Genomic DNA, 13,311 nt, shown 5'->3' with positions numbered 1-13,311 from the left:
TGGGCCCCTTTCCTGGTATGTAATCTCATGTGGGTGACTGAAGTTGTCTGGGGTTGTAATATAGGCGGTGCCGGTGTAGCCACTGTCCAGAGGCTGTTGTGCATAATTGACCGTTGGCTCTTGTTTAGGGGTGTAGGTATCACTTTGCTCTGCTTTGCCTGGGAAATGTTCCTTTAGATTTGCTACTGTAGGTGTGGTTCGTGTTTGGATGTGTGGTACTGCAACTGACTTGGGACTTGGTTGAGTATGTATATCAGATCCTAGCGTAAAGATCCTGGGGTAAGAGTCTATGGTCGGTGAATGCTGAGGGAGCTTCATCTCTGTGTTATCATTGGAGGTTTCTAGAATGGGTGTGGTTTGGCTGCCATGTGTGGCACCCTTCACATATTCCCTTGTGCGCCTTACTGGGTCATCAGCAGGAACGTCTATTTCACTAAGAGTCTCGTTATTATCCTTAGTCGCTGCAGCTTCCAAAACTTCTTACTCTATGACTGGGTGGGATGCACCCAGTCATAGAGTAAGTCAAAAGATGCCTCAGGAACTTCTCTGTATGCAAACAGCAGAAAAGACAGCCACCCCAATCTTTGTATGTGTTTGATATATTATTTCTGCAACATGCTCTTGAGGGTCTGGTAGAACCTTCCCGCTAGGCGATCAGTCTGTGGTTGGTTAGGTGATATTATGGTTGCTGAGATGCCCAGCTGGTTTTGGAGGAGTTGTATCAACTTGGAGGTAAAACTGGTTCCCCGGACTATCAGAATTTCATCTGGTATCATCTGGAGAAAAGCTGTACCAGTACATGCACAACAGTGGGAGATGTGAAGGAAAGCTTCTGAAAATTGTGTAGCATAGTCACACACAACCAAGATATACTGACGATAATATTGCTCTTCATGTGGCTGTCATTGTGGAATAGAACAGAGTTGACAGGAAGTGGCTCGAGTAGACCTTGATCTGACTTGGGAGCAGGCATGTTTTCTGGCATGTGGGACATATAAGACAATGAGACTGCGTACATGTCTAGCAAAAATGGGAAGTCATCCGCAACACCCTCTACAGATTTTTTGGTGGCCAAGGTAACCAGCCTAGGTGAAGGTATATGTAGTTTTTATTGTTTAAAGTGCCTAGAACATTTCAAGACGATTTCATCTTGGTCAAGTCATTTGGTATTCATGTATATATATCCTGTCAGATGTTTTAAACCAATAGGCATCATAGATTAAAAAAAAAAGTATGTATGATGTGTACGAAATGTAAGAAATATGTGATTATAAATAAATGATTAGATTTTTATTTTTTTTAATCTATAAATTTAGTGCCTTCACATAACAAAACCATACAACTTAGCCACTTACTGTGGGACTCTCTGTCACTTTATCTGTGGATTAGAGGATAAAAACAGTGAGTGGTTTGTCAACAGTTCAAAATTTGAAATATGTGAGTGGGTGGAGAGTGGCAGAAGATAGCTTCTTTTTTGCCTATCACCAGATTATCCTATGGGTCTGAGCAGATGTGCCATGCCAGAGCTGTTTTTCTTAACTTGGGAAAAGGAATTTGACGTTCTGCACAGGAAAGTCCTGAGCTTGCCAAACACACAAACATGCACCATCCATACACACACAAACCGACCACCATAGCTTGTTGTGTTGTAAATCATTGGCCTCTCTCTGGTCTATTAAGATATGGAAAGCGCCACATGGGATTTATACAGTCAATCTATTTTACTAGTCTTTGGTGTCAGTGCTGCCATCAGGTTTGTTCCTTAAATGCCTTATCAGTTAAATGCAGCTGTTATCCTATGTATTCAACCAGAAATGTGAATGTGACTTCAGTATGAATAGAAAGCTATGTCTGCTATATAGCATTTCTACAGGTATAACATTTATACATTATGATACATTATATATATATATATATATATATATATATATATATATATATATATATATATATATACTTGAATTAGTTGTAAAAATAACGATAAAAGTCATGCATCTTTTTTAGATATGAAAAAATGATAATATATGTATTTCCAATTTCCTTTTTCCTTTTTATTTTATTTTTAACTTTTGTCACTATATCTGTCACATCTGTGAATATGAACTGTGCTGAAAATAGATATAGGTTTTATATCACAAGGTAAATATATAATGCATTAATATATGCAGAAATAATATAATATAACATAATACATTTTGTTGATGTTAGCATATTTATGTAATCATCAGAATCAGAATCAGAATCAGAATACTTTATTGATCCCTGGGGGAAATTATTTTTTGTTACAGTGCTCCATTTTAAACCAACATTAAGACAAGACAGACAATACGCTAACTAAGAATAGTACAATATATACATATATATACATACATACATACATAAGTCACTTATAAATAAATATTTGGAAAAGAAACATGTGTAGTTGTAGCAGCAAACAGTGTGTTGAATGAATGAATTTAATGAATGTAAATTAAAATTGTTCATCTCTCATTTACACACAAGGATGTTCTTTTTTTTTTTAACAAATCTGATCTTTTAACAGTCTTTACTAAGATAATTTAATGAACTCGTTGTTTTTATTCTCTTGGAAAGCAGCTGCATCCCACTGCAGCTTTAGTGATAAATATTGTGTTGTTAAGGCAGAAGACCTATCACATAGTTAAATATAATAGTATTACTATACTAAGGGTAATGATTCTATTACTAATCCAAATGCCAGTGTTATTACTTGATCAGCTGTTGTACTCCACGGTTTTGTATTTGTACTTGTACAGGTTCTCAGTTTAACTGAGTAAATCCAATAAACCCCAAGTGAGCTCCCAGATTACTTTAAACTCAAGATTGGGCCTATGTAAACGCTTCTGCATACAAAGACTAAGAGTAAACTTACATAAAGAGATAAATGTCTGTGCCAATTTCACTCAATATAAACATCAATAAATAAAAAGCTCTATAAATTTGGCAAATATTAAGCCCCACTTTCTGCTGGTACCATCTCTTTTGCTTTAGAATATCCATCTGTTCTTTTTCATAATACGATTTGGAATAAAAATCAAATTATAAACTATACTAGACTTTTCACTGTGCGCTTCATGGATTTCAAAGGGGAGCACTTCACAAAATCTTGCATACATCATTGATCCAACAAATGATGTCCCCATGTCTGCATTTCATTTCTTGTCCTCTGCTGGCTGCTCTGACCAAAACAGCTTTATTGAAGCATGACATTACAGTTTGCTGGATACTCACTCTGCCCGGCTTATACAAGGTCTGGTACTGTTCACTGTTTTAGGACATTTTTTACACATCCTGAAGAAGGCCGTCCATCCACCCATCCAAACTTTTTCTACTGCTTATCTGGGGTTGGTTCATGAGCCACCAGCCTAAGCAGAGAAGTCCAATCCCCCCTTTCCTCAGCCATCTCCTCCAGCATATTCAGGGGAACACCAAGGCATTCCCAGACCACAAAGAAATATAATCTCTCCAGAATGTTTTAGCTCTGTTTGGTGCCTCTACATCAGGGGTGTCAAACTCAAATACACAGTGGGCCAAAATTCAAAACTGGAACAAAGTCGCGGGCTAACGTTAATATTTATTGAAATATATTTATTCCTCCAGATATGAAAATGAATCTTTTCTTATGGACTCAAAAACGTTTTGCTGAAAAACTGAATATGGAACAAGCAAAGCTTAATACTAAACAATATATATATTAGCTGTATAATACCAGTAGGCCAGCTCTAATAATAATATGGTATGGCTTCGCGGGCCAAATGTAAGTAGGCTGCAGGCCAAATTTGGCCCGCAGGCCAGAGTTTGACACCTATGCTCTACATGGTAGGACATACGCAGAACACAATGCTCAGGAGGCACTCTAGTCAGATACCCAAAACACATCAACCCTGTATCTAAGAGAGTCCAGACACCCTTCAGAGGAAGCTCATTTCTACTGCTTTCACACTCTCTAATTTCTTTGCTTACTAACCAAAGCTCATGATCAAAGGTAAAGGAAGGAACATATACAGACCAGTAAATTGACAGCTTCACGTTTACCCCAGCTCTCTCTTCACCCCAATGGATTGATACAGTTTCTACATCACTGCAGGCACCACACCAACTTGTCTGTCAATCTCCCACTCCCTCCTCCACACATTCTTTAAACTCTATTTCAGCTGAAAAATATGGCCTCAAACTTGGAAATGTTAATTCTCTTTCCCCCTGACTCACACTTGCCTGTTAACCACTCCAGTGTGAATTGGAGGCCAAAACCGCCACCAGAACCACATCATCTACAAAAAGCGGAGACAAGATCCTTTGACCACCAAAGTGGAAGCCGCCTGCCACTTCTCTCTGCCTAGAAATTCTGTCCATAAAAATTATGAACAGAATGGGTGACAAAGGACAGCTCTGGCAAAGTTCAACACCCACCAAGAATGAGTCCAACTTACTGCCAAAAATGCAGACCAAGCTCTCTCTGCAGCTTTAAAGGGACTGAATGGCTTGCAGAAATTGTCCAGATACCTCAGAAATCTCACAGGTTCCCTTTAGGTACATGGTTGAATACTTCTTCAAGTCCCCAAAGCCCATGTAGGCTGATTGGGCAAACTCCCCCACAATTAATTTGAGGGTGTGTGTCCAAAATCACACCTTTAGTCGATTTAGTCGATTTTTGCATGGAACCAGTGCATCAAGGGAACCCTCACAGACATTGGAAGAAGATGGAAGCTCCACACAGAAAGACTACAGACTGGACTTAAACCCATGACTTTTTTGCTTTCAGGTGACATTACTTTTCAATTATCCACCATGCTGCCCCTTTTTCATAGCATTATATTGCTTCTAAATGATACAGAATATTTAGATTTTTAATGTTTTCTTTGCAGTTAAAATTTTAGTTTAGCGTTTTCCTTAAGAAAAAAGACACACGAATGCATGTCCTATTTCTTCATCTTCTTGCCACTGTGGTCGCTTTACATCCATCTAATCCTGTCACTTGCGTCTTTTTCTATCAAACCAACCATCTACATATCCTAATTCACAACATCCATAAATCATCTCTGTGGATTTTTTTGTTTGCTTGGTTTCATTTTTGCTTTTCCTCCTGCCTGGTAACTCCATATTAAACATCCTTTGACTAGTATATACAAGAGATGGACCAATCCGATATTACGTATCGGTATCGGTCCGTCGTTACGTAAATTAATGGATCGGATATCGGCGAGAAATGTAATCCGATCCATTAAATATCAAAAAAGCGCCTCACAAAACTTACGACACGGCGTAACTCGGCTCATAACCGTACCACGTCGGAGCAGTCTGCGTCACGTGATAGAGCGGCTGTGTGTATTTGTAGCCTACCAATCTGGCATTTCATTTCAGAGGAAGTTATCCCAGAGAGAAGTACAGCAAGTGTTTAAGTTCATCTCTGAATGTTTGTAAAGCATTCCCACGTTAAGTTTAACAACTGATATATGGAGCGACTGCCTCTCTCTCCCTCTCTCTCCTGCTGCTACTTCAATCATGAAACTGATCAATGATCAGCTGATCGGCTTTTCTGTCGCGACTCTGTCTCTCTTGTTTGTTTATTGCCCACTTCACGCCAGAAAGAGGAAACCAGGGGCTGAATAACAGCAGCACGTTTAACCTTGATAAGCTGTTGTTAGAATTTATTCAATATTACTTTGTACACCAGGATCCTTTTCTACGTAGCTGACGGCTGGTAACTGTGCAGGGGCGGATCTAGCAAAGTTTAGCCAGGGGGGCCGATAGGGCATTAACAGGGAAAAGGGGGCACAAAGACATACTTTTCTTTCTTACTCTCATTTAAAATGTCTAGCTTTTAATAAATAATTATCTGAATAGTACACTCAAAGTTTTAATCTTTTAAAAAATATATAGAAGTCCACTAGTATATAGTAACTATTGAGTCTAATATACTCTAGTAAGCTATAGTACTTTTTCCTTTGGGAAGGTACCATCTGTCTGCAGTTCTGTTGAAGAAAGATGTTGAATCTATTTAATTATTCTTGAAAAATAATTGATTTCTGTACATTTTTTTTCACACTGCATCAAATTACAGTTGATTACGTCGATTAAGCATCATGAGGTGAAGGGTGGGTGGTTCCCTATCTATTTTTTTTATTTATTTATTTATTTATTTTGCTGGGAGTTTTAGGACCCTATTATTTAGGTTGCTTACTCTTTAAAATACCAGAATAGGGAGGATGGTGTAGGTTTAAGTGTATTAGATTGATCAGTATTGATGAACTATGAAATATTTGGGTGCTGTGTATTTTTTGCATATAGGTATAACAGAATAGCTTTAGTGTTGTTGTTTTGTTTTTTAACTTGAGTATGAACTTATACAAAAACAGCAAGATATTTAAAAAAAACTGTTTTATTGATTAAAAAATACATGTATTCATTGCTACGGGCCATTCGATCCCTATACAACCGTTGTAAGAGCTTGGTTCGCATTGCCGGCAATAAGTCGGACTCGTTCCCGGTGGGTGATGGGCTCCGCCAGGGCTGCCCTTTGTCTCCGGTTCTGTTCATAATTTTTATGGACAGGATTTCTAGGCGCAGCCAAGTGGCGGAGGGCTTTCGCTTTGGTGGCCTCAGAATCTCATCTCTGATTTTTGCGGATGATGTGGTTCTGTTGCCCTCATCGGGTGAGAGCCTCCAGCTCGCACTGGAATGGTTCGCAGCCGAGTGTGAAGCAGCGGGAATGAGGATCAGCACTGTAACAGCCACTATGGTGTGGTGTCCCTTTAAGACACCCAAGTCAAGGGTTGATGGTGTCATCAGTGTGTGCCACTGCTCTCTCTCTCGCTCTGGGATTATGAGGACACATGCCTTCACGCTCGTGCTTAACGAGGGACGGACTTATGTTTTCTTTTCCAGACCCTTTTTTTGTTTTGTTTGCAACGCTTGGGTTGTATGAACGCTGGGCATTTTGTTGTTGAGCCGCAGCCGTTCAGCCGGGCTTTTATACGGTTGCTGAAGAATGCGTATTAAAGAACCACCGTGGATTACTGATACCAGTGTGGGTGTGTATCCTTCCGCCTAGCCTGCTAGGTGTTTTGCCGCCTCTTCTCAACCACACAACACAACCCAACGTTACAAAATGGCGCCCGAACATCTTCTCTTGGACCTCAGTATGCAGTATCTTCGAGCAGCGGATGATTGATACACTGAAAGGTACATAGCGGCAAAGTAGAGCTAGTAGTAGCCTGCCATACTTCGCGGAGACAGACCAGGCTGGCCTCGACGCGGACGTCCGATTCGCCGGATCACGGAAGTGTGTTTCTACGGCAACGAGTGGAGCCGCCGCAGCGCTGTTTTCGGGATGTATTATCGTCATCTGCCGAACGCCTTTACTGCGACATTTTTGGATTAACGTGGATTCACGCTACTTGGACGCGAGATGGATGCCCTTTCTTCATAGTTTCTGTTGTACATGTAAGCGGAGTAAAGCACACCGGATTTTTTTTTCTTCCTCGCCAGCTGAGCTCACGCTGCAGACTTTGCTTCGTTCGTACGGTCTCTGCAAGTGGGAACTTTTCCACGGGACAAACCTCTATACCGCATCAGGACTGGACAAGTCTGGTGTCCTCTGGAAAATCGCCGAACTGATGTTGTGAGTGTATTTAAAAAAAAAAAGAAAAAAAAAAGAACGCTGTCTATATTTCAAACTGATTTGCTATTGATTCTCACTGGCTTAACTGTCCTTATTGAAATGCTGTTTTAAGTGCATCTGACTTGAAAAGGTGTTGCTCATACTCAGTTACTCGTAAGTTTGGATCTATTTTACACCTAAATGCTTTTGATCCAGGGTGTTTGCTCCTTCCACCTCCACATTTCAAAGTCAGATAAGACATGTGTAGCTAAACTTCAGAATTCACATGTTTCATATACTTTTGTGTGACCAGAACTGAAGTTGATTTCTGCTTAACTGCTACCTTGTATAGATTTGGGTCTTTGATAAGTGTGTATTATGGCTACTCATCCTGACTTGAATGACATGTGTGATGATATAGACTTTATGTTACACCCCAACCGACTTACTGCCAGACATAGTACTGCTGACCTTGGGCATAAAGTGCAAAGTCTGCAAGCAGAGGTTGATATGCTTCAGCAGTGTCTTCATGACTCTTTGGACCTCCAGAGGAATATTCTGGAGCAGTGGACTCAACAAAAACGACCAGTCCCAAAAGTGCCAGCTGCCCAGATTACTCACCCTTTTCCTCAGGCCTCCTCTACCCCATATGTGCCAGGCCTGCCAACCAGGGAAACGCAACAATCTATCTCAACACCTGGCCCCACGCAGCCCGCCAGAGCCTTGTCCCAATCCCACTCAGATTCACTGGAGCTAATTAATACAACCAGAGTCCTTGCTGCGGCATTGCACCAAGCCAAATTGGAGCCCAAGGTGTTCGCTAATGATGGCAGCCTTCACCCAGAAGAATGGCTGCAGTCTGTTGCTGCTTATAAAACCTCCTTAGACCTAACAGACGCCCAAATCCTCAGAGAGCTGCCACACTTCCTAGCTAAGGAACCAAGAAAGTGGTCTAATGTGCTCATTCCTCACGTATCTACATGGGCTAAGTTTTGTGAACTTTTCAGAACCGTCTTCTTGCCTGCTGACAACCAGGAGCAGATTTTGAGAGGCATCCTGGACTGTTTCCAGCACCCCGAAGAACCTCTGCCAACGTTTGTTGCCCACATGCTCAGTGAATTTAGGAGACTGAGGAACCCACCATCTGAACTGGAGCAAATTGAGCTCATCTGTAACCACGCAGTGGAGAAGTACAGAGTAGCACTGTTCGGAACGCCTGTAAAGTCAGTAATTGATCTAGTGCTGCGTGCCCACGAGCTGCATTCTGTTCTTGGCACTAACCTTTCACGGCCCTCCCGAGCTCAGCCGAAAAACAGAACTGAGGGAGGACCCCGCTGTTTCAAATGTGCCATGCCTGGTGTTACCTCTCGTACGTGCCCTAACTGTTCCACTGATTTTCAGGGAGCTCGACACTCTCCCAGGATGGCTCCGGAGCTTCCCCAAACGCTGTCTCCTGACCAACATCCAGTAACTCAGCCTGCGGATCCAGATGAAACTGGCGGGGTCAGGGAGACGAGAGCAACGGGCAGGAGGCCGGGAAACTTCAGGGGGGGGAGAGTGTTTCACAGGGGCAACCCTCCCCCCAACCAATAACTCAGCCCTCATCGTCTTTGTCAAATCAAAGTGTGCCACCAGTGCTCAATCACGTTGAAGATGGAACTTCGCAAGCATCGTGGAACACCCCTCTCAGAGTTAAAGTGAACTTTAATGGGGCGGCTCTGGATGCCACACTAGATACAGGGGCATCTCTTTCAGCAGTAAATGCAGACCTATTATCTGAGAGACACCGAAACCAGTCATTAGAGAATCCGTGGGATTCTCCTCCAATAAGACTGGCCAATGGCACCAACTGCAGTCCATTAGGAATAACCTGGCTGACCATTGGATTTATGGGCAAGCGAGTCTATCAGCGGTTTGTGATAGTGCAGGACCTGTCATCCCCCTTTGTTCTTGGGATGGACTTCATGACTCGCACTTCACTGACAATACATGTCCCAACAAGAACTGTAATTATGGATGATAATCCCCCATGTCTTGATGAACTCTGTGAAAATGGCTTTGTGGAAGCTGATCTTGAGTGTGGAACTATGACCCTGCAGAACACCCCGCAGCTCCATGATAAGGCTGGAGAAGCTAACTTGGATTCTGAGGAACGGGAAGAACTGTTGGAGTTGTTAAATAGTTTTGGTGACCTGTTTGATGGCCACCTTGGTCGCACTTCTCTGGCAGAACATGTCATTGTAACTGGGGATGCAAAGCCTGTTAACTTGCCACCATACCGCACCTCACCAGCTAAAAAGCAAATCATAGAAGAGCAAGTGGAAAAAATGCTACAGGATAACATCATCGAACCTGCATCAGGACCATGGGCAGCCCCCGTGGTCATTGTGAACAAACCCCCCCCGCGAACCACGGTTCTGTGTTGACTTCCGTGGTCTGAATCAGCTGACCGTGAAGGATTCTTACCCACTCCCGCGAGTGGATGAATCACTGGACTTTCTGTCGAGAGGGAAGTTTCTCACAACACTAGACCTCGCTCGAGGTTACTGGCAGGTCCCCATTGCTGAAGAAGCTAAACCAAAGACTGCTTTTATCACGCACTGTGGCCTGTTTCAGTTCAGAGTCCTTCCTTTCGGCCTGTGTAACGCCCCTGCGACTTTTCAGCGGCTTATGAACAATGTTCTAGCTGGCCTGATTTATAAGTCCTGCGCGGTGTATCTAGATGACATTGTTGTCGCATCACCGACCTTTGAGCAACACCTGCTTGACTTAAAAGAGGTCCTTGGTAGGCTTCAGTCTGCTGGCCTCTCTTTAAAGCTGAGCAAATGCCAATTCTGCCTTTCAGAACTCACCTTCCTTGGTTATCGGGTTACGCCGGCTGGCATTCATCCTGACCCTGACAAGGTGAGAGCTGTGACTGACTTCAGAGTGCCGACCACAACAAAGCAGGTGCAACAGTTCCTTGGCCTGACTGGCTACTATCGCCGCTTTGTGCAGGACTATGCCCGCCATGCAGAGCCACTCTTCGCCCTCACTAAAAAGGACGTGCAGTTTCACTGGGATGACAAGTGCCAGGCAGCTGTGGACTTTCTGAAACATTCAATAACCTCAGCGCCGGTCCTCAGGTTCCCAGATTTTTCGCGTCCATTCTTCATTCACACTGATGCATGCGATGCTGGTCTTGGGGCAGCATTAATAATGCAAAAAGATGAGGATGACAAAGACGTTGCTGTAGCATTTGCTAGCCGGGCTATGCACAAATCGGAAAAGCCCTACTCAACTCCAGAGAAGGAGTGTCTGGCCGTGATCTGGGCCTTGGAACATTTCCGACCCTATGTCGAAGGCTTGCACGTAACCATTTACACCGACCACAGCAGCCTCAAGTGGTTGATGTCTCGACCGAATCCCTCTGGCAGGCTTGCTCGGTGGTCTCTGCGCCTTCAAGACTTTGACTTCAGCATCATCCACAAACCTGGAGAACGTAATAAGGTGCCCGATGCCCTTTCCCGTAATCCTCTACCTGATGTGGATGCCCCCATTGATCTTCTCCCTCCCTATGCCGTGATTGGGAGCATGGACCTTCGTGCTCTACCTTCTGTGATTGTTTCGGACCGCCTGCATGTTCGTCAGCTGCAGCTTGAGGACCCGGTCACAGGCCCGTTGCTCAATCAACTGGAAACTGACCAACAAACGGGGGAGAATAATCAAGATCTGGAACAGTACATTGTCCATGACAGTCTCCTCTATTTCCTCGACCCAAAGACAAAGTGTGGTCTCCACCCACTCAAGCAGCTTAAACTGTTTGCTCCTACTGCCCTCCGTGGTTATCTGCTCAAATATTACCACGATCATCCCACAGCTGGACACCTGGGCATTGCAAAAACGCTGGCACGCTTGCGTCTCAGATTCTTCTGGCCACACATGAACTCTGACGTGAAAAAGTATGTGGTCTCATGTTGTTCGTGTCAAACCACTAAGCCGAGTCAAAGAAAGACAGCAGGCCTTATGGTCCCTATCCAGCCACAAAGACCATGGGAGTACGCAGGGGTGGACTATGTTGGCCCACTGCCCCGCACACAAAGAGGGAATGCTTATATCCTTGTTTTTGTGGACTATTTCTCAAAATGGGTCGAGGTGAGTGCTGTGAGAGAAGCCACTGCTCAAGTTGCTGCGAACAAGTTCATTACTGACATTTTTGCCCGACATGGTTCTCCCTCCCACCTTATTTCTGATAGGGGAACGCCTTTCGTCAGTGAACTCTTTGAGCATGTTTTGTTGACTCTTGGGACTGAACACAGACTAACAACTGCATACCATCCTCAAACGAATGCAACTGAGCGTGTAAATCGCACTTTGAAAACGGCCATTCGAGCCTATGTTGGGGATAAACACACCTCTTGGGACAAGTATCTTCCCCAGATCTGTTTTGCACTGCGCACTGCGCCTCACGAGAGCACAGGCCTGAGCCCGTCCATGATGCTGTATGGGCGAGAGTTGGACACGCCCTTGGACCTTGTCACTCAACCCTCCTGGGAGGGACTGAGCGACCCGGAAACGTCCCACTCAGATAACCTGAGAGCTTCGCTTCGGGATGCTCATGAACATGCTCGCTTGGTGCTCGGAGAGAGTCATGAAAGGCAAAAGCGCTACTATGATCTGAGACGTCGCACGGTTTCTTATGAAGTTGGGGACCTCGTCAGGGTAAAGTCACACCCAAAATCAGATGCATCGTCCAACTTCTCTGCTAAGTTGGCCCCGCTTTACACGGGTCCCTACCGCATCTCCAAGAGGATGTTGGATGTGAATTACTCTCTCACCACAGTGGACACTGGGGAGAGAGTGGGAGTTTTTCATGTTGCGAACATGCAACTATTCCATACCTGGGACTCAGCTTTGTCTAGCCAGCGTGCGAAGCTAAATGCTACAGCAGCTTTGGATCTCAGTGTCCCGGACAGCAGTTTGCCTCCTGCTCTTTCAGTCCCGGGCCGCATTGACTGTGACGCGGTTGACGCAACTCCCGCGGTCTTTAGCAACGCCCCTGCTGAGACTGACGTTGACTGTGCTGACGCTGCCCCGCTTGTCATGGACCAGAACTCTTTCCAAGAGACTGCTGATGTTGCTCTGGAGACAGAGGTTAACAGTTCACCTCCTGCTGCCGATGGGTGTGCTGTTAGAGGTTCTTATGACCTCAGACCAAGACGAGTTCCTAGGGTCACCGCTGACTGGTCGGTCAATAGGTGGACCAACCCTTTTCATACTGACAGATTTAACATAAAGTGACCTTGTTTGCTTTCTGATGTGTTTCATGTGGTCTACTGTTGTCACAGGACCGTTGTTTGAGTTTTCTACGATTCATGTTGGCACTGTTTTCATGTTGTGGTGATATGTTCATGCTTACTGTTGCAATTTTTGGGAAAACGGTGGAAACGCAATGTACCAATAAGAGGGAATTTCATTCTGTCATTGTCCTGGCTATCCTAAGTTTATTTTCTTTCTTTGACATTTATTTGAATGGGCATTCACCATGTGGGACACTGTCATGTATGCCAGTTTGTCAATTTTGGACTGTACATTCCCCTATTTTGTTTTTAACGTCTTATCCTGCTGACCATGTATGGAGGCTGGTTAAGTTTGAACTGTACCTTTGCTGTGTTCGGCTGGGGACAGCCTTTGTTTAACCCGGGGGGAATATG

At 43.9% G+C, this 13,311-nt stretch overlaps 1 protein-coding gene across 1 annotated transcript in view; it reads right to left on the bottom strand.

Annotated features, from left to right (window-relative positions):
* LOC146628730 (leucine-rich repeat transmembrane neuronal protein 4) overlaps window positions 1–318 on the bottom strand; it is a 127,301-nt gene extending 126,983 nt beyond the window's left edge. The window contains exon 1 of the mRNA XM_085357075.1: window positions 1–318. This exon is cut by the window's left edge and continues 202 nt beyond it. Coding sequence (XP_085213201.1) covers window positions 1–318 — 318 coding nt within the window.
* Window positions 319–13,311: the final 12,993 nt, after the last annotated feature.

Source organism: Diplotaxodon limnothrissa, linkage group LG7 (assembly GCF_057381915.1).
Source record: "Diplotaxodon limnothrissa isolate DT_005_m linkage group LG7, D_limnothrissa_male_GT1.1, whole genome shotgun sequence".
Taxonomy (NCBI): domain Eukaryota; kingdom Metazoa; phylum Chordata; class Actinopteri; order Cichliformes; family Cichlidae; genus Diplotaxodon; species Diplotaxodon limnothrissa.
Note: the sequence above shows the minus strand (reverse complement) of the source record. Positions and strands in the feature narration are given on the sequence as shown.